The sequence below is a fragment of the Battus philenor genome, unplaced genomic scaffold (assembly GCF_028537555.1).
Source record: "Battus philenor isolate CCGP_79_NKW_IND1 unplaced genomic scaffold, ilBatPhil1.0.hap1 SCAF_15, whole genome shotgun sequence".
NCBI lineage: Eukaryota > Metazoa > Arthropoda > Insecta > Lepidoptera > Papilionidae > Battus > Battus philenor.
In genome coordinates, this window is record NW_027181677.1 from 11,700,787 (window position 1) to 11,728,781 (window position 27,995).

At 32.9% G+C, this 27,995-nt stretch overlaps 5 protein-coding genes across 8 annotated transcripts in view; 2 read left to right on the forward strand and 3 right to left on the reverse strand.

The window, feature by feature from the left end:
• Positions 1-651: 651 nt before the first annotated feature.
• On the reverse strand, positions 652-16,195 carry Marcal1 (SWI/SNF-related matrix-associated actin-dependent regulator of chromatin subfamily A-like protein 1). The gene is made up of 14 exons (XM_068761688.1): positions 15,791-16,195; positions 15,351-15,466; positions 14,616-14,716; positions 13,594-13,728; positions 12,172-12,277; positions 11,860-11,943; positions 10,643-10,823; positions 7,287-7,437; positions 5,837-6,001; positions 3,481-3,637; positions 3,128-3,259; positions 2,396-2,521; positions 1,828-1,887; positions 652-1,011 (listed from the first exon to the last, which is right to left on the reverse strand). Exons 1-14 carry the CDS (start codon positions 16,107-16,109, stop codon positions 817-819), a joined length of 2,028 nt encoding a protein of 675 aa, XP_068617789.1. The 5' UTR covers positions 16,110-16,195; the 3' UTR covers positions 652-816.
• Positions 16,196-16,813: 618 nt separating this feature from the next.
• Positions 16,814-18,285, forward strand: colt (carnitine/acylcarnitine carrier protein colt, mitochondrial). Its single transcript, XM_068761745.1, has one exon. It carries the CDS (start codon positions 16,961-16,963, stop codon positions 17,855-17,857), a length of 897 nt encoding a protein of 298 aa, XP_068617846.1. The 5' UTR covers positions 16,814-16,960; the 3' UTR covers positions 17,858-18,285.
• Positions 18,286-18,908: 623 nt separating this feature from the next.
• On the reverse strand, positions 18,909-19,889 carry LOC137918894 (G patch domain and ankyrin repeat-containing protein 1 homolog). The gene has a single exon (XM_068761826.1). It carries the CDS (start codon positions 19,871-19,873, stop codon positions 18,956-18,958), a length of 918 nt encoding a protein of 305 aa, XP_068617927.1. The 5' UTR covers positions 19,874-19,889; the 3' UTR covers positions 18,909-18,955.
• A 2,716-nt stretch (positions 19,890-22,605) lies between these two features.
• LOC137918902 (uncharacterized) lies at positions 22,606-24,725 on the reverse strand. Its single transcript, XM_068761837.1, has 2 exons — positions 24,435-24,725; positions 22,606-23,171 (listed from the first exon to the last, which is right to left on the reverse strand). The coding sequence occupies exons 1-2, from the start codon at positions 24,642-24,644 to the stop codon at positions 22,710-22,712; spliced, it is 672 nt and encodes a 223-aa protein (XP_068617938.1). The 5' UTR covers positions 24,645-24,725; the 3' UTR covers positions 22,606-22,709.
• Positions 24,726-25,180: 455 nt separating this feature from the next.
• Positions 25,181-27,995, forward strand: part of Npc1a (Niemann-Pick type C-1a) — a 103,189-nt gene continuing 100,374 nt past the window's right edge. For all 4 annotated transcript variants that reach the window (XM_068761834.1, XM_068761833.1, XM_068761835.1 and 1 more), the window contains exon 1: positions 25,181-25,390. In XM_068761834.1, coding sequence (XP_068617935.1) covers positions 25,310-25,390 — 81 coding nt within the window. In that variant the 5' untranslated portion in view covers positions 25,181-25,309. The remainder of the gene's footprint in view (positions 25,391-27,995) is intronic.

A 27,995-nucleotide genomic window follows, 5' to 3' on the forward strand; every position in this document is an offset into this window, starting at 1 on the left:
CTAATGATTCGAATATATTAAAAAAGGTCGTATTTTTGATATAACCAAAGATCTGATAAATATTTACTTAAAGTTGAAGTATTGACTTATTATGGAAAGCACTTTTACTAAAAATACCCGGTTGGGAATGTGCGAGTGAGATGGATACAGTGTGTGACAACTTACAAAGACTTCGGAAATACTTCTTTTTTATTTATATCAGTACTTCATTGAGGTTACCTCCGTAATAATTTTGCCGAAAATAACTAATATTAGTAAATTAGATCGAAATAATTATGTGATGACGGTGCAAACATTCATAGCTAATATTGGTCTTTTCGTCATCAAAATGTGATGAAATCTAAATCAGAGTTGAGCAAAAGGTGGCTCTTTAAACACGTTAAAGCGGCCGGCAGCGCATTTCCAAAATTGATTTTTTATCGACTTTCTGAAATGTTGATGTACCACCATTTTATTCTAATTAATTAACTAAGCTAACAATTAATCAACAATAATCTAAACCAAACAAGCTAATTAATTATAACCACCGATCAAACCAAGTGATGCACAATTAGAAAGCAGTGTTCGTATTATACAGCTTATTAGAAAAAAAATGTGCCAAATTTCTTTTTTAAATTTTCAAGTACATACGTTTTCGTTCTTATATTTTATGTTGCATTAAGATATCTATATTTTCTAATTCTATGAGCGCCTCGGCAAATAATTTTATAATTTAAATTGGCCCCGTTTATTGAAAAGGTTGCTAACCTCTGATATAACACAGTACATTTTATTTTATTCTTAAGCACAAGTAAATAAAGATCAGTAAATCGTTCGTCATAATTCCAAGTCTGCCATAAGTTCATCATCCTCGTCGTCTTCAAGGAACGAGGTCTCCGCGTTTGCTTCTGACACCAAGTGGTTGCTGGTCTGCGGCTGCAAGGGGACCTTCCTTATGTTGGTGCCAGGGACGTAGTCGTGACTATTTTTACTGCATTTTGGCGATAGGTAATGTGATATATTTTTATTTGCCTGTAAACAACATAATGTTAAACATATATGCCATGAATTTGTTACTATTTCAAAAAAAAATGCTTTTATATTGCAAAAGCACAGTTTGCAGGCTAAACAAAAACTATTAAAGATATTTATTATTATTATATCAACTTTGAATGGTTGTCGAATTGCGACCACCAGCCGGTAGAAGCTGCATAGGTAGCCCCCACTAGGTAGACTAACAACGTATTAACGGTCATGGGAAGTTGCTAGATGTTGGCAGCGAAAGATCGGTCATAGTGAAAACCTTGGAGGGAGGCTTTGCATGTCTATCGGCTAATATAATGCCCCCCCCCCCCACTAGGTGGACTAACAACGTACTAAGGTCATAGGAAGTCGCCAGATGTTGGCAGCGAAAGATCGGTCATAGTGAAAACCTTGGGGGGAGACCTTGCATGTCTATTGGCTAATATAATGATGATAGTATCGATTTAAATTTACTAGTCTAATTAGTAATAATAAAATCGATATTATTTTCCATTAAAAACACAAATGAAATAAACTAGTCAACAAATAAATGATTGTAATATTGGAGTAAATATATTCACAAACAAAAAAACTAGATTCAATTTCTGGACTATCAGTGGCCAGTTCAAGTTTGTATCTCGTGTAAAATTATATCACAATATGCATAGAATACCATTAAATTTTGTTTGTTAAACATGAAATTATGAAATCAAAAAATTTAGTTTGCGGAAAGTTAATTAATTAATTATTCTAAAAAAACATGAAGAGACAACAATATCTGTGGAAAACACTTATTTTTGGTAAAGTGGAGATATATACACCTACCTGATGAGTCATGGTGGTGTCTTCAAAGCTGTCGACGCTCAGACCCACGTTGTTGAGCACCTAAAATTTAATTTATACATACAATGTAATTGCTCAAATTAAATATTGTACATAATTATAAAGAAGTGTCCATTAAAGTTATTAATAAATATATAATAGCGGGTGATATACAATACCCGGCGATAAATATTGCACATCGATCTTTGGAAAAAAACAGTCGGTTAATTTCGGTTCGTATAGCGAAGCAAATGATACTTGTTTTAACAGCTACTAATAGATACCGGACTTTTTGTATTTCGTGCGACAGAGATAACGCTCTACGAAGCTGAAATTAGCCGATTGTCTCTTTCCAATGGTCGATGTGCAATGTTTATCGCCGGGTAATGTATTATAGTGTTGTATATATTTTGATCCGATATTAATGCCTGTATTCCAATGATATTTTATAATCTAACATATATAACATCATATGACACAACATACATACTATTTTATAGTTAGACCTTTGGTATCATATCCTCATATAAAAGAGGTTGCAATGGAACAGAATCATTTGCATGGGACATACATTGAGTTTATCCTGAAGCATGGGCCAGATGTGGTCGTCCACGGTGCCACGCGCCAGCAAGTAGCGAACCCGAACGCCGCCACGAGACCCGATGCGATGCGCTCGTGACTCCGCCTGCGTCAGGATCTACACACACCACCTCTACATCAGTATCATCATCATACGTCAATGATCATCATATGTCCGCTGGATATATGCTTCCACTATAGATTTCCAATAGGATCAGTTGAAAGAAGCCTGCATTCAGGGTGTTATGACGACCATAACCAGTTCGCCTGTCCAACGTTAGTAGACATACTACGCTGCTGTCCATGTCGTCTCCATTTCAAAACCTTAAAGCCAATTTTTCGCGCTATGTGGCCTGGTCAATGCTACTTCAACCGGCCAATCTACTGGACTCTAGTTACTTTCGTTTCGTCTGTCTCCTTATCCTTGATTCCATCTCGTCGAGAAATCCCTTGTAGACCCTTGATGGCCAATTTTCTTTTCATTGAATACATATGCTGTATTTTTTTTTCTTCTTTAGAAATTAACCAGTTGAAGTAGCAGTGGGTATGGCATATAGAGCGCTCAACTGTTCTCCGCAAGGGCCCATGAGTGGACACCATAGGGACCATAAAGTGGATCAGACGGATGCAAGCTTCTAACCAATCCTAATGGAAGTCAGTGAACTCGTCCTACGAGGTTAATAAAGATGGTGAGGAACTAGAACATAAGACATTTGTAACTCACGCCAGGGTTCCAGTGCAGTTCAGCGAAGAGCACCAAGTTGGCAGCGGTCAGAGTCAGACCGGAGCTGGCAGCGGTGATCGATAGCACAGCGCACCTACACGAATCCGAATGCTGAAACCTGTCCACCAGATCCTACAATGGTAACATCCTATTTACTACGGTTAACATTTTTTTTCTCTCTTATCATTACGTTATTTATTAATTCTGAAACCATTGATTTTCAAATATGGTGTACCGTAAATTGACTGTAAATGTTTTATTTACCTTTGTAAGCTTTTACATCTGTAACCTATCACCTGTATAAACTGTGAAGCTAGAATAATTGGAAAGAGGTGACATATATAAAGACTTACCGCTCTTGTGTTCGCCGGCGTGGAGCCCACGATGCATATGTAGTTGGTATTTGCCTCGTCCAAGGTCAAACAGATGGCTTCCACCATGTTACGGTGATGGGCGAACACCAGAAACTTTCCACAGCCATCTTCCTTCAGCAACTGCTTTATGTATTTGCTACAAAGGGAATTAATCAATGAGCATTTTTGTGGACATACCTCGACTGACTAAACCAGAGTTCCCCAAACTTTTTTGTGTCGTAGACCCCTTGCTATGGTTTTCCGTATTGGGTAGACCCCCTACTTACCTGATATTAATTTCCTGTAAATTTCTAACTGTAGTGAAGTTTAGTGTTAAAAACTTAGAGTAAAAACACCTGTTAATTTATACATTTATTAATTGAATTTAAATTAAAACTACTCAAAATATATAATTACTCATATATATAATATAATTTTGTATCTGTTATGTAAAATATACGTAACATATTAATAATTTTTTACTTCATAGGTACTTTTATAAGTAATGTAAATGTTTTGATATTATAAGATAGTATGATGTAAGTACATAGGTACTATCAGTGTATTTGTTGAGTTCATTTTCATTTCATGGACCCCCAAATTTTTTTTCGCTGACGTAGACTCCTTGCTGGTTGTCATAGACCCCTAGGGATCGATATAGACCACTTTGGGGATCACTGGACTGAACGTTTTTCATATGTCATTTTTAACAAATATACCAAGTAGTGGAATAAGACAAAAGTGAGAGAACATTTTAGATTGGGCGGTCACATTCAAAAACTTTAGATGGACCGCAAAAAAGCCAACGTTCATACAAAAACATATTTTTATTTGGACCAGTACGTTGTTATAAATATATATAAAGTTAAACTATTATTTACGTCCTGATACTTGACATCTATTCTCTGATATTATCTTTCCTGTTTCGATAGAAATTTTATTGGCCGAGATTACTTTTGAAAATAGTTGAAAAAAAGTTTTTGTAATGGTTCAACACGGGCCGCGAGTTTAGCACCCCTGTTCTAGACCTTTAGTTGCCAAAATGGTCAAGGGTTCAAAAGAGACTCGTGGGAGTTGGCATTGGCGTAACAAAAAAAATGGGAGTTCACAATCAATAAGCAAAGATCCGTTAAAATTTATCTGCTTTGGATAGTGAAGAACTTTCTTTATAATCTTTACCTTTAATAAAGGCTGATGATATTTTTTTGGATTAAATCGCTTTTTTTTTGGCCTACTCTACTTTTTAGTTACGTTTTACTTGACATACAATCAATTCTCATTTATTTCCCGAAAAAGATTGCAGTAGAAACAGATCGTCTTTTTTTTTCTTGATGAAACTTTCTTCCTAAATAGTCGTTTTTGGTCTTTGTCATGAACAACAGCTTTAAGTCGCTAAGCAAACGCTATATGGACTAGGATGGACCTAGATAATAAGTAACAAAAAAATTTGAAAACAACCTACATATGAAAACTGGGCCTAAGGGACACTGTAAAAGTGAACTCGGCATGGGTTGACTGAAACGCACTTAGCATTCATGTTTTCTTGTGGGCCCCTTTTTTGGGGACCTCTCGTTCATACTCTGTCATAGTTCAGAGGATTATTTTGACAAAATTCATTTTCATCTTTTTATTTTCACTCTCATCTTCTATTCGTCTCAATATCACACATTCTTTCCTCTTTATCTATCACAAGCTCTTTTACCATACCATTACTTTATCTCCTTCTATGCATCGCCTCCCACAGTGAATCGAAACCACGGTAAGAAGGACACAGAACTCTCTTTGCTTTATATTTCGATTTTTTAACACCAATCGACATACCTAGTAAACCATTAAGGTTTCGAAGTCGAAGTTGTTTTATATAATGTTTTTGTAAACCTATCGTTATAGTTTTTGTAACCTATATTTTGTAAATCTAGGCCAAAAAAATTGTTTTTTTTTTGTGGGGCTGAACCAAAAGAAGCAAATTACTAGCAAGTTATAATCGATCCACCTTCGTAACCTTGTATTCGTTAAAGCCTGGGTACTATACTACATGAATGCACTGTTGTATGAATGCAAACGTTTCCTATAAAGAAACAATTTTACATAAGCAATTTTTTTTCCAAAAAAAAGTGAAAAAACCAAAGAAATTCCTGAGTCCACCCTAACATAGTTTCAATCCACTGCGCCTCACTTCACTGCGCCACACTCAGAAATACTACACGACAATTTTAAATTATTTTGTTTTTTATTCTTATTCTATTCTTTAGCTTACTTTACAATTTGTTTATGGCCTTCATGTTGCTACTTGATAGATTGCTGTCATCAAAGTTTTATAATAACCACAACACCTAGACACTGAGATAGAACTTACCATATAGCGGGTATCTTGACTTTTGCAGATTCACTGAAAAATGTGATAAGAGCTGAATGCTTGTCCGCGGATCTGGTGGTTTTGTACGTCTCGGCCATCCGAGACAGATCCTTGCATTCCTCCGTCGTGAACTGCAGTAGTGATTGATCCAGCAATACCGACTCTCTGCAATGAATTTAAGAAGTTTATTTATTTATTTAAAACAATTTGTATTTTTCTATTCATATAAATATAATAAATGATAAAGTTATTGTAATAATTCCGTCAGTCTGTCATGCATCAGATTTTGAACCTTCGCTTTGAATGCAACGAATCCTAATCATCCTAATATGGAGAAAGAGCGCGTTCCAGAGAAGAATAAAAGAAGCTTACATCTATCATTAAAAAAATAACATATTAAAACCAGACCCAATTTATTCGATCCTTTCATCAGATAATAAGGCTGAATAAAACTGTTTTCTTTCCAAAAAATTCTTTACATATACATTCTTTACATATATTTATATGTATATAAAGTGATCCATATTTCCCGTGGTCAAGCCATAACTCGAGAACGAAATTTTATCAATTTCATCCTTTTTTGTATATAATAAATCGTCTACATGTGAAACCGCTATATCGTGCCTTAGGAAAGCCTGTTTGGCTGTCAAGAGGAGGTTATTGTAACCTAACACTTTAATAAAAAAAAAGTAAACACTACTTGTCTTTTATCTATTCTTTCATTCACACCCACAGTCGTTATCTTTACAAGCCCGCATTACGCCACGATGAGTTGAATTGTTTATATGTAAAGCAATTGCTCTATACAGGGTGTAACACGACCGGTGGATCGAACGTGGCTCAATAACTATCAATTTAGCCACCTATTTATGTTCAGCAATTTTCAGTGGTTCTGTTGATATAGAGAATTTGCATTTTTTAAATTTGGTGTAATTATTGTGATTTTTAGTCTCAAATTAGCTAAATACCACGCCCTCTGTACCTTGTAACCGCAGATTTATTGCATAAAATTTTAAAAAACATTGTGACGAATATTTTTTTTTTCAAAATTAAATGTAACGTCAATTTTTTAGGGCTGTACAATGATATAACACTATATATTTTTGTCCAATTTAAATTAAAGAATTACTAAAATTTTTCATACAAAATAATTAATGAAAATTCCTAAATTTTAATTAAGCAAATTGCCTACTTCAAAATTGTTTGATTTTTTCATTACCTTCTGGTGTTAAAACCTATATAATTTACAAATATAGTAAGCTATTTAACCTTGTTTCAAAAAGAAGGAAGAAAGAGAAAGGAAGAATGTTAATTATTGTTTTACATTTACGAGTTACATTTATTAGAAGTAAATTATGTATTAAATTATTGAAATTATAACAAGATATTATAAAAAAAATGGTTAGAGGTGTTATAAATGTTTATAATTAATTAATTTACCGTGATTTACCTAGTTTTACCTTCCAATTTAACCAACACCTGTTCCTTAGTTCTCCGGATTAAAAACTTCTTCTGTAGTATTATCTGTAGTTCTGTAAGGTTGGACTGCCCCGTCATGTCCCAGCCAAAGTTACTCATCTTACCCGCGCAGTATCTCTTGCCTAATAAAGAAATTTGAATGTTGAAGAAGAAAGAAATAAAAGAAAGAAAGAAATTTTGTGCATTGCCTAAGATATTTAGTCTGGTTAGAAATGGCGACCGCCTAACCAATATAAGCCATTCTATTACTAATGTTATAATTGATTTCGTTATTACCATTGTCTATTTAACATGCTATCCATGGAATTATAAAACTTATTGCTACGAGGGTGGATTGAAAAGTAATCGGCCTAACACAGATCCGTTCAATTCTAAAAATCAAATCTACGCACATTATTTAGTTCAGTTCAGACTAGTTCATTGTGTGAAGTTCGAAACGTGTGCGATAATTAGTTGTGATTTTATAAATTTATTAAGAAAGTAATCGGACATAATTTCCGCGAATGGAGCAAATCGAGCAGCGTGCCGTCATTAAGTACCTCCATAAGAAGGGGCTATCATCAAAAGCCATCCATGATGACATGGTCAGTACATTAGGCGATTGTGCTCTGTCATATTCATCCGTCAAAAAATGGATAGCAGAATTTAAGCGTGGTAGAGAGAGTGTGAAAGATGAACCCGCTCTGGAAGGCCTTCGACGTCAACTACTGACGAAAATATTAAAAAAGTACTTGATTTAATAATGGGAGACCGCAGATTAAAAATTAGAGAGATAGCCGAGATTATAGGCATCTCTTATGAACGAACTCAAAACATCATTGTCAACGAGATGGGTTTCCACAAGGTGTCTGCGAGGTGGGTTCCGCGACTGCTTTCAGTTGAACAAAAAAGGACGCGATTGACTATTTCACGCGACTGTTTGGAGTTATTTAAAGCCGATGCAGATGATTTTTTGAATCGTTTTGTTACTATGGACGAAACATGGGTTGATTACTGTACACCGGAAACAAAACAACAATCAAAACAGTGGAGAAGACCTGGTTCACCACCCCCTAAAAAGGCTAAGTCGATTTTGTCAGCAAATAAGGTGATGGCTTCAGTATTCTGGGACTCGAAAGGTGTGATTATGATTGATTATCTTGAAAGGGGTCAGACTATAAACTCTAATTACTACTGCACCTTACTACGTCGTTTACGAGAGGAAATAAAAGAAAAACGTCGAGGAATGCTCAGAAGAAAAGTGCTGTTTCATCAAGATAACGCCCGTGTGCACACGTCAGTACAGTCAATGGCTGAAATTCACAACTGTGGCTTTGAACTGTTACCGCATCCGCCGTATTCACCTGATCTGGCACCTTCAGACTTTTTTCTGTTCCCTAACCTAAAAAAGCACTTGGGAGGTTAAAGATTTTCGACGAGGACAAAACAGCTATAGACGCATATTTTGACTCTAAGGAAAAATCATTTTTTTTCAACGGTCTAAATGCTTGGAAGGGGAGGTGGCAAAAGTGTATTGAACTTGATGGTGATTATGTAGAAAAATAAAAATATAACTGATTTAGTATGTGTTTATTTTCTTGGTTAGGCCGAGTACTTTTCAATCCACCCTCATAGTACCTATCAGTATCTATTGTTTCCTCATTTTAATATTGCTATAATATAGCAATATACTTTATTTTTATTGCTATATATCACTATACACAAATAGCAATATTTAGATATTGCTATTTTTAGTATTAATATGGTTTATTTTTATTGCCATAAAAAATTGTAATATATTTTATTTTTACATTGCTATTTCTCTGTAGCATCCTAATACTAAAGTTGTAACTAGTATTATTTTTTTTTCATTATCTGTTTAACATGCTAACCTTGGAATTTTAAAACTTATTGCTAGTACCTATCTGTATTTGTTTTCTCATTTTTATACTGCTACATAAAATTTTATATAGCAACATACTTTATCTGTTATTGCTATATAAAATAGCACTATATAGATATTGCGATTTTCATCAATCATATCAATATATAATACTTTATTTTTTATTGCTATATATCGTTATACAAAAATATTTCTCTCGCTCCTCTAGATCTACTAACAAAGAAACGTAACAATACCTTAAAGAAGAAATAATTCAAACTAGGCACTATACAAGTGGATTAGTCATAGATTAAAAAGCTGTAAATCTTTGACACATATTTTCAATTACCCTGTATACAGTGATCACTAAAATATGTCATATTAATTTATTCCTTTATAGCAATATCGCCAATAACTTCTGTTTTAATATGTATTAAATAACCCGAATTTCGTAAACGCTTTTTCTTGTTATATTTTCATTACGTTGTTTATGATTTCTGTAACCATTAATTTTTGGATTCTGCCATTCATTAATTGGCAACAATTGTGCTATACATTCCGCTCTTAAACCTTTTACACCTATAACTAATTACTCTATATAAATTTGGATTACAATTCGCAGGCTTAACGTGGATTGGTAACTATTGTATAACTTAAGGTTTTTAGTCTTAAGAATTATGGTTTTCTAGTGATTTTTTGATTTGCAACTTGAGTAATGGCTATTTAAAATGTTTCAATCTGCCTCTTCCCAAGTCAATTCAACAAAATACTACTAAAAGTATTTAATACTATAAAAATAGTCGTGTTGTTGTAGTCTTTTTTATTGATATCGATTTTACTGCGCGGTGACCCTTTTATACGTTTACGAACAACTAGCGCTATCTGTCGACGCCAACCGAAACTACAGATTTCCGACAAATATATAAATACTATATATGTATGTTCATGTATATATATATGTATATATATATATACGTATGTTTGTATACATGTATGTTTTCTACGCGTTACTACCCATTATTTATACATCTACCTTTTCCATGCTATGATTTTTTGTAAGAGATTGCTTCGTGTGATAAGACCGTCCATTGTACTGATTTATTATTTTGAAACTATTTATATGTACATTATGCACTGGTCGGTGTAGCATCTCCTGAGGATTCCCCGTGGAGGCGTGAAGCACGTGTGGAGTGAATTAACGGTGGTAGTTGTGTTTCACATTGTTTGCTGCACGCGCTTTTATCAGCGGGCTGGAGGGCGGTGCACTTCATTGCACGACTACTGCCGCATAGCGGAAGTAGCTATAAATTAGTCCCTTTCTTAGTTAGGATGGACTTCCGCACGGTAACGCCTGAATCTATTAGATACTTATATGTATTCTTGGGTGTATAATAAAGAATATTACATTAAAAAAATAAATACTGGTACACATTTAGACTAGAATGTACAATTGTGATTGTACTCACCGTACTCTGTGAAGGATCCAAAGAAGCGCGGCTCTATGAGCGCCAGCTGCGTGTACAGTTCTGCGGGGCGGCTGAGCGCAGGTGTCCCACTCAGCAGCACCACCCGGGCGCAGGTCTTCGCCACAGCAGCCAGCGACGAAGTGCATTGCGACTTGTGCGACTTCAGGTAGTGAGACTCGTCCTGGAATCGCAGTACCATTACACAAACACATCGATTTTAAAATTGATATATCTATTTTTGTTCGTAAAAGCTCGAAGTAGGCAGAAATAAAATATGCACAGTGTCTAGGTTGATACTGATCGCTTATCATGAAAGTCCCAAGTGATATTATGAAAATAAAAAAAAAAAACTATAAATAATTTATGGTCGGGGAAAAGCCTTGTTGCAAAAAGAATACACAAATTTTTAATAAAATCTATTTCGCTGTAATCTTGTATCTGGCTAGTTATGAAATAATTTTTTAAAAAAAAATAACGCGAGAAGTTTAGATAAATCTGCCGAAATTGTTGGAATGGGTATGACTTTTCATCATGATAACACTAGACGACACACATCTTTAGCCACTCAGCAAATATTAAGAGTTTGGCACGAAGGTGATAATGCATCCGCTATGCTCTAATCTGGTCATTCAGATCTCTATCTGTTTCGGTTTCTTCAGAATTCTTTATTTAATGTCAGAGTAACATCTAAAGAGGTCATCGAAAAGTAATCATCACAGTTTTTTACCAGAAATCTTAAACCTACTCCATTTTACTCTACCTCTGGCCAGTCTGCTCCATGTCACTCCTGGTTTTTTGCGAGAACATTTGGAGCTGCAACATATATTTTTGATTTTCTGCGACTGTTTTGGAGTTTTTTTTTTTAAGTTAAATATAAATGTCTTGTATTGTAACAAAGATTGCAAAGATGCTTTTCATTCTACCTATTATTTCTCATTTCACCTCACGTACTATGTTTATTAATTGATATCTAACTACATAGCTGCTATTATCAAATTTATTATATGTAAAACTACTCGGACAGTAAATTTCGGATAGTCAAATGATTTTTCGGACAGGGAAAAGTATGGACAATAAATATCCTATTTTAGGGGTTAAGGAAGAGCTCTTTTACCTTTTTTAAATCTGACGGCAATTTGGCGCGTTTTATTATTACTTGCAATTCATTCCACAAGTATTAAAGATATATTTTGAATAACAAAAACAAATATACTTACTATAATAACAATTCCAAATTTTTTACTTTTCAACAAGTCCGTGTGCATTGTCGCGATCTTGTAGCTTACTATTACAACCTCAGTCTGAAAATCAAATGCATGTTTTTAGCCTGTTTTTGTTTGAAATACTATTTATTGTTTATTCCTAAAAGAACAGTTCATACTTTATTTTCTTGCCCACTGTATGTGGCCTTTGATATTAGAAGAACAATTTATGCTTTATTTACTAGCCAACTTAGTAAAATTTAAAATGCATTCTTATATTTAAAACAGCCTTTATATACATTATGCTTATATTATTTGTTGATTAACCTGCTTATCTGCAACAAGCTGGGAGTCCTTACTGCTGCCGAGGGTTACAATATTCATCATAGGCACCGATGGAAGCAATTCATGAATCTTGCTTTGCCAGGTCTCTCTGAAGATATGAGAATTATTTATGAAATATTATAGTTGAAACTAACAAGTATATAATCTCTGATAAAAATAATAAATGAAGGTCACACTGGGCCTGCACATTTCTTCGATGCTTGATTCTTTGGCAATCCTGTCAGGAGACGACTGTTCTTCAACTGTATATATATCGATATCCGATATCTCAAATTACGTGAATAACAGGAGAAAGCACTGTGTAAGATTTGTTCATAGTTGAAAGTCGCTGAATGTGGTCAGTGCAAGACAGGTCATTGTAGCGATCTTTGAGGCCTATGCCGTGCAGGGTGATAAGCTGACATGATGATGATAATCGTGATGAAAACTGGTAACAAAACCATGCCGTATAACAAACCCTAAATTTCCCATAAAATTAAAAGAATGGATACTTAGATTTGTTGAAACAACAGAATATACATTGTTTCTGAGCTTTTGCTGCTTCAATAGTCACAAGATGTTATTAATATATATCTTTTCAGGCATTTAAAAATGTTGTTTAAATAAATTCACATAATTTAAATTCGTACAAATAAAAAACAAGCCTGATGAATTTTATGTATCATATAAATACACACATATCTTTTGTCTGTGGTCTTACTTTGCATGATATATGCAAAATAATTGACGAGATATTCAATTAAAAAAAATTAGCAAAGAGTTTCTTATATATCTGGGCAAAGTAATACATTAAGAGGACTGGAAAATAATGTCGTTTCTGTCAACATATTTCACAGAAAACCCCATTGATTTTTACCACTCCAGCATTGAATATTTACTAGACGGCAAAGGGTTGTTGATATCGAAGGTGAATATATTGTTAATAAGAAATAAAAATTTGTTAAAAATGTAGTCGTGTGAATTTAACTTAAGAAAGCGACTAGTAGTCGCAAATACTTATATTATTTCAATGTAATTGAAAACTAGTCAATTCTTAACAAGAGACAGGTGGTATTTTGAGGTGATGAAAACGATGAACCAGTTTACCACAAGAAAGATCACATATAGTTAAGACTATGAGGGATAGTGGTTATGATTTAGCAATTTCTAATTACTTTCTAAGGTTTTAAGTTATTTTCTACATGAGACATTTTTAAGTTTTCCTTAGTCACTGCATAATAAAAATATCTTTTTAATAATGTTGCAAACTATTTTTAAAAACTACTCATCTTTTCCATACAAAAACACTAGTGTATAAGTATTTAACTTTGATAAAATTCTAACTAATGTTCTAAGTTACTAGTTCTTGTTTTAACGAGATTTACTTTGATGATATTGTAAACGCAAAAAGAATCATTTAAATACCTCATAGATGATGTAGTAACTATTAACATTGGCCAATTGTGTCTGTAATAACTTGCTATAGCCAATGCTTGAAAAGTCTTCCCGAGGCCCATGTCATCTGCAATCATACATCGGCCATGATGTGCTACACCAAACCTAAAACATGGTATATTCATTAAATCACATCATTCCCATCCTCTTAGAAATGTCTGAAAATGGTCTTTGACCAATATGTCTTGCCAGTGATGGCATATAAATCTAAGATATGGTTGCTTACAATGGGACTCAACAAAGATCAAAGTCACTCAGGGAGCAATTGAAAGGACTATATTGTGAATTTTGCTGGGAGATCGAATGAAATGAGGACATCCGTAGAAGAACCAAGGCTTCTGAGGTATTTAGAAGAATTGATTGTCTGAAGAAGCAGTGAGCGAGGCACATCACTCATGCATCCAGTTGGAGTTGACTGATTCGGCGTGGGTAAGTCCCCAATCTCCAGTAGATGGACTCAACATAGTCACAGACATGGAATGTCTCTGGATGAGGAGAGGTGCAAGTCTGGTCATCATGGCGATCTTTGGGGAGGACTTATGGGCTGAAAAGAAGAAGCAAAATTTCATAGAAACTAGAATCAACAATGTTTATACAAAAGGTACTGCAAATAAAGATTTTAAATTGTTGTTTTTATTCATTTTATTATTCAATATTTACTACTTATTCATACTGTTACTCATCTATTAATAACTTAAAAGTTTATCAAAAACATGTCATAACAAGTTAGTAACATTAAAGTACAGGAATAGTATAGTAGTTAGTAATATTAAAGAAAAACAAAAAAGAATTCCTCTGCTTGTTACAATCATTGCTAGTGATCCAAATTGAATAATTTATTTACCATTAGCTAATTTTTTGGCCACCACAGATTTAAGATACAGAATGTTTTGCACCATATTATTATATCTTACATTTTTTCATCTTTTTTTTATCTTGTGGTAAAAATAATGATTAAAATAGTTCAAAGTACATAAATAAATAAAAAATACCTTACTCCGTCCTCCTGAAATGGCATTAGTTTGTGTCTTAATGTTGATTCTATAGGTGTCAAATCAATTTTATCCGGATCCACAGTTGATTCTCTTAATATCTAGATAAAATAACATTAAAAATTAACACATATTTAGGACATATTTTTATATACAGTAACAAAATCAGGCAGAGGTCCTACTCTATAGTTTTCAGACGAGTTGAAAGCAAGCATCGCTGTTTTCTGACAACCTTAACATGGTCATCTGTCAACTCTGTGAACAGACAACCTACTCTACATTTGTTGGTACATTAATGTTTTTTTATTCCTTTTAAATAGTGGTTTCCAACAAACAAATAAATAAACAAAAGAAACTATTTTTGATGCCACAACTAACATAGGAACAAGTGTAGTCATCCACTTACACAAGTTAATATGATTTTATAGTTAGGACTTTTTTGGTCTAATTTTCAATCATAAATCACCAACATCATTACAGCCATAAAATGTCCACAGCTAGACAATGGCTTTCCCATAGATTTCCAAAAGGACTAGTTGTTGCATTGTCCAACAAACTTGTTAAGGTCATCTTTGTGCTTGCCTAAGGGCACCAGCTGCCATCTGTTCTGTGCGATATATGGCCTGCATACTCCCAGTTTAACTTGTCAATCGGCTGGGCTGTGGCGGCTCTATGGGCAGCTCCAACTTTAAGTTTCAACTATTGAATCTCTAATAATAACCAACAAATGAGTACCTTAAGTACATATGCTGGTATACCACCAAGAACAACATGTGGTGCTAGGGGAGCAACTTTGGACATCAGCTCTTCATAGCTGTCAATTGAAAAATTCCACAACTTTGTATTGGCATCTGAAATAATAAATGTAAAGGTAAGTATTTATCAAGGCAATAGTATTCAAAACCTTCATTGAAGAATTCATTGAATTTACTCTGAGGATACTTTTAAGCAAAGGGCAATGCATATGCTATGAAATTTTAACATGAATGTTTTACCTTATATTTTTTATATTATTATTTAGTTGGCAATGAAATTTCTGAAAATATTTGAGTCCAGAGTTTTGTATTGTTTATCTTATATAATTATTGTTATTAATAAAACATTTAGAAATATATTTAATTGATTGGCTGTATGGATCTATTCATCTAGACAATTAATAAAGTCTCTCGACTTACCATAAATCCTAGATGATATAGTCTTGAATATATTAATGAGAGGTGTACAAAATTCTGATGGATTTACTTCAAATCTGTTTTCCGAAATTAAATATATTGTTCCGCTTACTACTTTACTGGGTATAATTTCCGGTGTATTATGTTCAAGTTTCTTATAAGGATGAAAAACTTTCCGCTGTTCATTAATTAATGAAGAGGGGCTTTTCAAATTTGAAACAAATGGTTTATTTTCAAAATTATTGATAGAAGCAACTTTATTTTGTCTTTTTTGTATCGCCGCTAAACGTTTCCTCTCAATTTCTTCTTTGGAACACGACATTTTAAATTATCACAGTATCTTCATGAAAGCAATACATTAGTAAAATATATATTTTAATTAATAAAAGCCTTCAATGATTATAATCAAAATATTTATTTTGAAATGTGACGGAACGCCATAGATAAGTTATTTTTTAATTTTGTGTCAATGGGACTTTTCATCTTAAAGAATTAGAAAAGTATAAACTTTCTACATATACAGTTGAACGGTATTTTAAGCAAAACAAGAGAAACAAGATGTGAACATCGTTACAAACTGTAATTGAAAATTCATTGTTACTACGATTAACCCATAAACAGAAAGTAAATTCTAAAATTTTAAATTTAATTCAAATCACGAATTTTGCAACTTAAGATCCCTTTATAATTTGCTAACGCACATAACAATCATTAGTTATTTTATTTGATTTCAAAAGTACGGTAGGAATAAGTACAGTTTATCTATGTTCAGCCAATTATCATTAATAGTTATAATTGTGAAAATTTTAAATATTTAATCATTACATCGATAACTTGTGATGTATTATTTTTGTTCTTTTACTTAAATTGTACGATTAAACGATACGGTTCTATACATTACTTATTAATGGTATTTATAAAATATTATATTTCGTCAGCAAAGATTAGTTAACGGCATAAAGATGTTAATCTCTCACCACTTTAATGTTACTCGGGGAGGTACGTATCGGTATACAAAAAGTTAATCTGTATGTACTTACTCTTTGTCTAAAGTTGTGATACTTTGGTAAACGACTATTGTGGACTTTGACATTTTAATTTTAAATTTAATGTAAGTGGAAGTGACCGACCTTCCTTTCTCTTTTTCACTCTTTTTTTAAATATTCGTTAAAAATGTCTGAAAAAAGTAGCCCGATAAAATATTTCTTAAGTGGTGGCTTTGGTGGTGTATGTACCGTATTAGCGGGACATCCTATGGACACGATAAAAGTAAGATTACAGACGATGCCTCTTCCGCAACCGGGAGAAACTATCTTGTACAGGGGCACATGGGACTGTTTCAGGAAAACGGTGCAACTTGAAGGATTCCGAGGCCTCTATAAGGGAATGTCTGCACCTTTAACTGGAGTAGCGCCAATCTTTGCAATAAGTTTTTTTGGTTTCGGTTTAGGCAAAAAATTAATTAAATCCGATGAAAATCAAGTTCTTACCAAGTCAGAACTATTCGCGGCTGGTGCATTTTCAGGAGTATTCACGACTTCTATTATGGCGCCTGGTGAAAGAATCAAATGCCTACTTCAAATACAACAAGGTGGTAATGCTCCGCAAAAATACAAAGGCATGGTTGATTGTGCCAAACAATTGTATCGAGAGGGTGGTATGCGGAGCATTTACAAGGGCAGTGTTGCCACTATCTTGAGGGATGTTCCGGCCAGTGGCATGTATTTTATGACTTATGAATGGGTAAAAGAAGTTCTTGTACCTGAAGATGCCAGTAATAAATTAAAAATGATAGCTACTATAATAGCTGGTGGTTGTGCTGGAATAGCTAACTGGCTAGTTGCCATGCCAGCTGACGTATTAAAAAGCAGACTCCAGACAGCACCTGAGGGAACATACCCAAATGGTATCAGAGATGTATTCAGACAACTAATGGAGAAGGAAGGTCCAACTGCTTTATATAAGGGAGTAACTCCTGTAATGTTACGAGCTTTCCCTGCAAACGCTGCATGTTTTGTAGGGTTTGAGCTAGCAGTCAAATTCTTAGATTGGGTTGCACCTAATCTTTGATGTTGTTGATAAGAAAATATCATTGTATAGATTATATAGATAGTAACCCTCTGTAAGTTAAAATGAAAAGTCTGTTACATAATTGTTATTACAATTACTTGAAGCACAGATTTATGTAGGTTGATAATCAATAACTATTATATTTGACAAATGAAAAATTTCATTTCTCTGCCGCTGATAAAAATATACTTAAATGCAAATAGCAATACCAGATGATTAAACTAGTTTTGCTAAAAGCTTTAATCATGGTTGTCCTATTTTTATTAAATAAAGACTTAAACATTTAATGTTGAATTTATTTATTTTATTTTGAGAAATGTTATATGTGTAGATATTTTAAAACTATTAGCATAGTATGTATTTGTTATGACAAGATGACACATTGAACAATTTTTATATATTACTTTGCAATAAATAACTATTTTATCCTTATGTGTTTCCCTAACAATGCAACCAAAAACATATGTCACAACCATCATTAGCAATTTTCCTTAAACAGGTAATATTTTTGAAATATTGTGTTATTGAATTTTAGTACACATATGTTTTAATAAATAAGCCCTTTGTGTGGTTTGAGTCAACTCTCACCACTTTGAAAAGTTCTTAGAAATCTAATTTTTGGTTATCTAATATAATACAGGTAATCAATTATAAGTGTAATAGCTTAAACAGGGTAAATGTATAGCTCATTAGTCAACAAAAAGCTTTTAAGCTTTTGCACCTATTCACTCTGAAACTATTGAGTGTGACCTGCCCAATAATATCTAGCAGTACAGGTTGCAGGACTTATGGCAATAAATTTTAATAAGTTATAATGCAAATTTTAAAACAATCTCACTATATTTGTTATTATTTATTATATATAAAGCTATTTATTTTTGGACAAGGCATACCACACATTAATTGACAGTAATAGAGCTATACCTGGAAAATGTTTTAATGTTTAACATCTGTTACTAATCACCCAGTATAGTTATACTAATTCTTACATAAACTATAAACAAATTTAAATAAAAGAACATTAGATTCCTTATGTGATATATTTACATTAACATATACAAAGCATATTAAATTATTTTTCAAATATTTATAAACAAATCAATAAAACATTCTTCTAAAATTTATCTCCATTAAACTGTTTTTGTGGTAATTACTCTTATTTAAATTCTTTGTTCTTATCTTCTCATGTTCTTCATTTAAAATTTTCTCTTTTGTTTTCTTCTTATGCCCTAATCCAGTCTTATCAGTTTTCTTAATTGCTCGAATAGGATATTTTTTTCCGGAACCATCTGGACCTAAACCAGTTTCTTTATCCCATCCCACTTTCAACATGATCTGGTAACCCTTATTTGACTCCGGAATGACAAAATTTGTTGGTAGTTTTTTTCCTTTGCTAACATTAATATTGTGAACTGTTGAAGATAAATGTTGCTGCTTGTTAAGAAATTTTTTATTGTTACATATTTCGCATGTATACTCTTCTATTGAGCATGTTTGTGGTTCCTCTACATTTGATTTAATAGATTTATGGCCTAGGAGCAAATCAGCAATTATGTAGTTTTTATTTTTAATTACTAGAGTACAGGCAGAATTTCCTGCTTTATCTCTTACAGATGTATCAATACCACGCATTAGCAGCTCTTTAACAATGTCTGTGGCATTGGCTTGACATGCCATCATCAGTAAACTCCAACCATAACTATCTAATATATTTAATTTATTTGGAAATTTATCTAAAATCTCTACTAGTTTATCAAGGTCATTATCTTGCACTGAAAGAAATAATTCTTTTTCACAAAACTGTTTAGGTTTTTCAAATTTTTTGGTTTTTGATTTTTTTTGTAAATCAAACTTGGAATTCTGCCAGACAGCTGGTTTGGTATCTCTGGCGTCTCTTATTTCTTCTAGATATAGTTTTTTAGCTTCAGTTCCACTTAACTTAGCCTTTTGTATAGCAGCCACTGATTCCGAAGGTGAAGTTGGTCGAACAAAATTTGCGTACAATTTTGGCTCCATAATTTTTCTTTTATTAATCACTAAATATTGCTATGATACTATTCACTTTAATAACATCTCTACTCTAAATAAAATTGTCAAATATGACATATTGTATTTTTGACTTTGACATTTAAGACAAGAAAAACTTAGACAATACAGCTTATACTGATGCCATCCACATCCCAATTTTAAAAATATTCAATGTTTTTTTACAATGTTAATTCATTAATATATATTGAATTACATTACTTATATTACTATTTGAATTTTTTCTATTATAATTCTTTTTAAAATTTTCTTTTATAATGATGCATTTATTATTTTTGCATAAAAATGTTTAAATGATAATAATAAATTACACGTACTGTACAAAACATTGTAAATATAGTTGAAGATAGTTCGGCAGACACCTTTTGATATATCGGCAAGTGAAAGCGTACAATGATTATTACTCAACTAAATTATCTATGTAATAAAGTATAGCGCCACAGTTAAATTAATAAATAAATTTTTCATGTAATGGGGATACGTAATTTTAAGAGGAACCAAATTTTATCTATTATTTTGTTGGTTCTTGGTAAAGATGTAATACAATGAATATCAATAATTTTACATTTAGTTAATTTTTAGACCCCTTAAGACTATTTGTATTTTTCCTTAGATACATAATGAACCATATGCAAATATCCTGTAATTTTATGTTCGTACATGTTTCACTTCTATCATACGTATAATGTAGTAAACAAGATGGAGAGCCATATAACTTTCGTTTACAAATTCTGAACGATATTATGACATTAAAAATTTCTTAAAAAATTTAAAGTTACAGTATTCATCAAATTATGTCATCGACTTTTCGTGATAAATGTGTATTCTATTTTCTAATGAAAGGCTTTCTTAATTCTATTGCACGATCACAGGTCAAAACTTGCCTACTATAATATGACGACTAAATTGCAAAGCAGAAACATAGGAGGAAAAAAAATCAAAAGGCTTATACTGAAAAATTCTTATATTTTATCAAAATAATTATATAAAGTTGGTTTCTTGAAAAGAAAATTGTGTTTTTAATTTATAAAGATATGTACCAATTAAATTAATTTTTATTAATTGCTTTTCACAATTGCAATATCGCATGTAAAGACCTTTCATAAAACAGTTGAACACGTAATATCGCGTGTAGTTCGCTAACAAGTTTCTATGTTGGACGTAATACTGTCCACTGAGATAGGATTCAATATATCGAGGAGCGGGGACAGATTCATTATTGAATGCGTTCAATGGTGGAATAACAGGGAAAGACTTCTATTTTTTTAACATTGTCTTAATGTCGTTCACCGCTCGGTACAAACTTTGGAGAAAAGAAATTTTGACGTTAGTAGGTTATACTGCGGAGCGTAGCTTACACTACGAGTAGTAGGTGTTTCTTTTGCGCGTGATTGGTTTATTTGAAAGTTAACGGATACCTTATGTTAGGTAACCACGAAATTGACTTAAGCAAGCCCTGTAAATCTATGTCTCTCTCTTAGAGAATCGCGAAGTTCGGGAGGGAGATGTAATCCCAACAAGGAGTGCGCTAGATGCACTGTCACCCCGACGTCCCACGGGGACGCGAATAACGCCTCGCAGGTCGCTTTCACTGTCTCCTCATGAGACCCCGCTTCTGTGTCGGAAGAAAGCTTCTGCGCCTATTTTTAGTTGGAGATAGAATATGTACAGTTTTAAGTGGTATATTCCAAAAAAATCGCACATTACCGGCCTTACAGCCACGTCTCTCATGCCCACAAAAGTACTTGAACCAGAACTACCTAGTGGCACTCACACCTACACCATCCATTTCTGAACCGAGTCTAATTTCTTCTGCCGACCTTTGGACCCCCAACTTATGTTCTCTGGCAAACGGGTCTTGCTATCCTTTGCGAGGGCGGTTCACCTGAGGAGATTCCAAGTCTAAGCACCCTCGGCTTTCCCACCTTATTGTACAGCGTGGCAACGGCGACCGATTCGGCGACTGTGCCACTAGTGGCTAAGCCAATGGTGTCCAAAGCAAGTCCCAAAGTTGCACCCGTCATGGCTTATAAAGTTTTTCCCTCCTCCTTTACCTATATTCCAGAGATACCTCGGTGCACTAAAGTCCATGTTTAAATTAGTGCAGACTCACAACATATAAGGAGGTATATGCCTTCACTAATGCAATACTTGAGGGGGGCGATACAAAGCTCACAACAGAAGATTGCTTGGGTCTTAAGATTCTAGAGTGGAAACTGGCCTGTCCAACTCTGCGATGTCCAACCATATGGAGAACAGATGACTTTGTTAAGGTCCTTGGAAGACGCTGGATGCAGGCCGCTTCCAATAGGTCCTATTGGAAACTATGAGGAGGTAGTGTATATCAGATTATATGATGATAATGATGAAATTATTTTAAATAAATTGTGGTTGTAAATTATTTTTAAATTAAATTTACTAACTTCACCTACAGCAAAGTTTATAAATATTGTATTTTGTACAAGCAATTTGTCAGCTGTTAGTTTTACTAAAGAGTTTGGCCAAAAGAGTTATATATTTTTGATTAACATAATTCTTTAGATATATTTTGTTTGATTCTGCAAAAAGATTAAAAATATCATAGCACTTAGCTTGTATTGTTTATTATAATTATATTGTATTATAGACCACCAATTAGACATTTCCAATCATGGTAAATTTGTATAATTTTTTTTAGTAAATTGGTCATAACTAAAAATGGCCAATAATGACAATTTGACAGAGTATTTTATGGCAGCTGATTATGAATAAAAATAACTTATTACAACTTACATTATAACAATATTTTCAATAAATGCTAAAATATTTACTTAATTTTTGACAGTTCTTTAGCTATACTTTTGAGTGCATCATTTTGTTCCTTTAATAATTTTAATTTCTGTTTAAGATACTCTTTTTTGAAATTTAAATAGTCTTCTTTAAGCCCCAGCTTCTTCTGTTCTTGTAGAACTATTATCTCACAATTTAAATTACATTTTGAATCCGAATTCTTAGAATGATGTTTAGACTTTTTCTTAAATTTAGGCAAGTCCATATCTATTTCAGGAACGGGAATACCAATTTTCTCTTCTGGAAGAGACTCTTCTTCAATTGATGAATCATCATCAAAATTATCTTCATGCATTTTTTCTAAAGACTCAATGTCTCCTACATTATTTATTCCCAAAACTTTCTGCTCCGCCTCAGTGAGCATTATTGAAGATCTGGTAAACTCTCCATTGGTCTCAGCATGCTTTTTTTTGGTTTTTGAACGAAGGTCCTGCCATGTCTGGAATTTTAAATAATTGCTATTAATAATGATACTAATAATCAGCTAAGTAGTTTGATTCGAGTACCAATGTGTGTTGTCAGTAATGACATCCGAGAAATGGTCTCATAAGAAGGCCCAAGGTCATTCAGAGGGCAATGGAGAAAACTATGTTTGGAGTTTGCTGGAAGATCAAATCAGAAATGAGGAGATCCACAGAAGAACAAAGATTACCAATGTAGCTCAAAGAATTGTTCGTCTGATGTGGTAGTGAGCAGGCAAATCACTTGTGCAATCAATATTCGATTGAACCGAAAGGTTTTCGAGGTTACCATGATCCAGTAGATGCAGTGTGAGTAGGCCCCAAACTAGACAGCCAATGACATGGTTAAGTTTGCAAAAAGTAACTGGACACAGGCAGTGCAGGACTGGTCATCATGGCAATCTTCAGGAGAGGCCTATGCCTTGCAGTGGGCATACATCGGCTGAAAGGCCAAAGAAGAAGATAGGTTCTCTCAGTATAATCCCTCAGAGAGGTTGGAGGTTTATTGGAAGTGGGTTTAAATAGGGGGCAATATTCAATACCTCTATATTTATGAAGAAACATTTTATCACATCCTCTATGATGTTTATCTTTTACATGTTTTCAGTTTTTTTTTTTTATATTGAATGTTGCATATAAAGTATTTGACTTAGTTAAGGTCTGTTGGTAAAAAATTTGTGCCAAATAGTTATCAAAAAATAAATGCTTTTATTATAAAATATATTAGCTCTTGCTCAATGATTATGGCACAGACAAAACATGACAAACATTTATAAAAATTATGCAATTTTACATCATAGGCTCCAGCATGACCGAGACCATGACATTCCACTACTATTCAGTAAGATCAGACATTGCAAATGTACAAACCATACAGAGCAAAGTCAATCTTAAGAGGAAGCATCTATCATAAGCTGGCTCTCCAATAACCTGCTTTGTCAGTTAGGACCAAACTGAATCTGGTGACAAGGATCTTAACAAACATCTGTTTACTATAGGTGCAACAGATAGTCCTCTGCCCAGGACAAGCCCTGAAGATGTGGAGACTGCTAGTCACGTACCACTCCAGTGTATGGAGGTACCATCATAGCGGGCCATCCACCGCAATTAACCGTGCTTTCCCAAATCGCCGGCGAAATCTAGGTTTATTGAGATCCCTCGAGGTGTTCGGTGGGTTAGATTAAAGCCATCCTATAACCATTAAATATACTCTACCATAATCGATAAAAAAACATTCGTACTTTACGCCATTGTCTCCAAGTTTTCTTTGCCCCTGGTATGGAATTGCATTCGTTGGCAATGTTTTGCCAAATTGTCTGTGAATCTTTATACTTGAAGTCATTAGTTACTTTACATGATATTAACTCTGGATGTTTTGTCATCAATTCAATAAGCTTTTTCTTTTGACGGGCCGTAACATAAATACTTCTTCGTTTTTGTCTATGATCCATAATATTTAAACTATTGACTGCTTGTAACAATTCATTAATAAAATAGGAATTTAAACTTGCATTTAATCGTATTCCATAACTGTCAACACGATTTAGAAACAATAACATAATCACTTTTTTTACTTTACTCTAAAAGTACAGTCAAAAGTTAAGTTCATACAGCCTCAATAATATGTCATTGAAACTTGTAATTAGTAAAGAAAACGAACAAAAAATTTATATTATCTCGCAATACTTATATATTAGTAATATCCAAATTTGTAATATTAATCTTATTTGAACGTTTCAAAAATGTTCTTGATAAATTTAATAAAATTTATTAAATTTGTCTCAAAAAATTAGTATTTCGCTATAAGACATACATATAAACATTAAAATTCCTTCTTCAAGACTTGATATAACAATTTTATTAAGTTGTTAGCGTTTATCTTTGTTGAACCGCCCGTTAGAATGAGCTTAAAGGATGACGTCATTTGTCCTCGTCCTAGACGTTTATGTTTATTATACATTCTGTGGTCATTCGATTGTAAGTTGTGGAGAGGGAAGGGTGTGTTCCAAATACTTGCAGAGTTTGGTGTCTTCTCCATTATAATACATTTCTAGTTTAATTATGATATGACAAAATACGAACCTTAGTTATAAAAAGTGAATATAAGTGCTTTGCTATGGCTGGCGTCGGTGCAAGATTCTCGACAAGATTACTTTCAATCTTCGGATACCTGTTTCTGATATGCCTTGCAGAATACGTAAGTCATAAAGAATGATTACATTTTATTGTTCCGCACTGTTAATTATTGTAACATGAAAGTCACATCGACTGCAATTCGTCAGAGTTGAATTGTTAGATATGGAGGCATATTTGGAATACAAGTTTTTACATTTACCTACATTCGCCTTGTCAGTTTTTTGACACAAGGCAACTGCGTATTCGGGAAAATGTAAGACAAATAAAAAATATCAGTTCCCTACTTTATCTAATAGTAAAAATAATGCTCATAAAACTTAACATTTCTATAATTGTAACCATCATGATCATTGTAACTTCTACAATATTATTTATAAAAGGCTTCAATAGTTTAAATGCCTCATTTACCTGATGCATGTATATGCTTGTATAAAAAATAAACTTGCTTAAAGCAGCAATTTTGACTTAAGCTTATAATTTCAATTTTAAATGTCACAATATACTCGTTAGCCCTATATTTAAAATAAATATATCACACTCAAGGTCTTTATAATGTAGACATTAGTTAACTTGAGAAGCAGATTTGCATGCCTTAAAAATACATACATACATTGGTAATTTTTAAGGCAAGACCAAAATACATTTTTTTAATTAAAAAAAATCTTATTGGATTTTCCTTTTGGTTTTAAATGTTCTTTGAACAAAACATCAAAAAATTAGTCTATCAATAATTTAAAAAGTATACTTTAGTATTGCAAAAATACATATTAAGTATCCTTTTATGCAAATAGTAGCTCAATTTTTAGTACAGTAATTGATTCTTTTCTTGTTTTGAGTATATTTTCAGATTTCTTATACATACAATAATATTTAAGGCTGTTTATTAGTAATGTTATAATTGCTGTAAATATAAATGAATCTATTCATACATCGCATTTATAACATAATAAGGTGGTTTAGTATCATTTTCTTTATTTATGCAAGTTGCATCTTAGTTATTATAATAATACAGTTATTTTAAAAATTACAAATGATCAGTAGATTGACAAATATTACTGAAAGAGGCTAGATGCAGGCCTCTTCTAACCTATTAATTATCAATGGGAGGGGCTTATGCCCAGCATTGGTCATCCTAAATTGGAAGTGATGATTATGTTTGACAATTTTTTTAATCTATTGTCAAGCAATAAAAATATTCAGTCGAGATCTGTACAAATCTCTATAGAACTCTCAATAATTGTTGGCATATTTCAGAATGTAATATTAATAAAACCTAATTTGAATAATTATATTTTACTCATGTACATTTAGACAGCATGATTGATTATAGGCATAATGGCTTCAGGGGGGTGAACTGTGAACAGGTCAATAACATCTGACAGTATAAAGTCTACAAGGACAGATAGTAAATAAATAATTGTTTTTAATAAGTAGTAATTTAAACTGAGAATGCTTTTTCTCACTTCATTATTATTGCATTATTTATTATTTCCAACGCCATTGATTTTTGGATAGAATATACCATACATTAATTGGCAGCAAATGAACAATATATTCCCCTTGTTAAAGCCTTTTCATATTTAACTTATCATGCTGTAAAGAGGTGGGCAAAACATATCCCTCACAAGAAAAGAGTACTATATATCTTTTCAATTTTGGAATATCTATCACTCTTTTATATCTTTAACTCATTTAGCTCAGTACAGTTCAGAGAGAGAATAAGGCAGCAAAGACTAAAAATATATCTATCCATTATATCTTTGGTTCTTTTAGCTCAGACTTAGAACTCAGTAAGGTAGAATAAAACTTGTGAAATTATAATAATGGAATCTTGAAAATTATGGTGAATTAGTGAGGTTTTTTGGTTGCATTTGCTTCCTGTTAAGGATTTTATGACTTGTTCATGAAGTCCAAATAAAACTAAAACAAATCTGAAAATCCATATTTTACATTTTTCGTCTTTAGATTGCGAGCTACCCATCTCTAATGCTGTAAATTCTTTGCTTTATTTAGTCCATTAGCAATCCTTAACTGTTTCCCCTATGGACACTATGGTCATCAATCAACAGAGCATGTGCTTCCATTAAGATTAATTTATACCAATAACGAAATGCGCCTCTCAATTGATTCTAGAAGTTTAGGGGAACCATATTGCAATTGACATGCACATTATATTGACTTTAATTATACTAATTGGTACTATAGGAAGATAAATTGGCAATTTTTTTGCAGTTTAGATAGGATATTGAAATAATTTGATAAGATTTATGTGTGGTACAACTTTTTTTAGAACATTTGTTTTTTAGAGAATGAAAATGAAAAGAAAAGTATTTTGATATTTTTATCATGATTGTCTAACTAGAAGTCTATATATCTGGAAAGCCCTAATCTTGTTTGAATTAATCTGAAGAACTAAAGTCTACCCTATTGTGGTTTGAAGTGTAATTATGGCAGCGAAATCACTCCACTAACCATATATAATAGTGGTGGTTAACATTTTTCGAAGAAAATGTGCAATGAAAATTTTATGTCCATTTGTCTTTTTTTTATTATGTTTTTTCGCAACTATTATGCAAGTTCTTAAGTTTTGGTCTCGTAGTTTATTATAACAATTGTTCTGTAAGTAAGAAGTGCATTAAATGTGTATTGAGTTTGATCTATCAATA

Excerpts from the sequence above, each read along its gene's own strand:
- LOC137918894 (XM_068761826.1), bottom strand. The coding sequence starts at position 19,873 with ATGGAGCCAAAATTGTACGCAAATTTTGTTCGACCAACTTCACCTTCG.
- colt (XM_068761745.1), top strand. The coding sequence starts at position 16,961 with ATGTCTGAAAAAAGTAGCCCGATAAAATATTTCTTAAGTGGTGGCTTT.
- Marcal1 (XM_068761688.1), bottom strand. The coding sequence starts at position 16,109 with ATGTCGTGTTCCAAAGAAGAAATTGAGAGGAAACGTTTAGCGGCGATA. Across the intron at positions 12,278-13,593 it reads GTTACTACATCATCTATGAG|AGAGACCTGGCAAAGCAAGA; the intron begins GTATTTAAATGA and ends TCATATCTTCAG. Across the intron at positions 10,824-11,859 it reads AATTTGGAATTGTTATTATA|GACGAGTCTCACTACCTGAA; the intron begins GTAAGTATATTT and ends CTGCGATTCCAG.
- LOC137918902 (XM_068761837.1), bottom strand. The coding sequence starts at position 24,644 with ATGGATCATAGACAAAAACGAAGAAGTATTTATGTTACGGCCCGTCAA. Across the intron at positions 23,172-24,434 it reads CTTGGAGACAATGGCGTAAA|ACATGGCAGGACCTTCGTTC; the intron begins GTACGAATGTTT and ends TTAAAATTCCAG.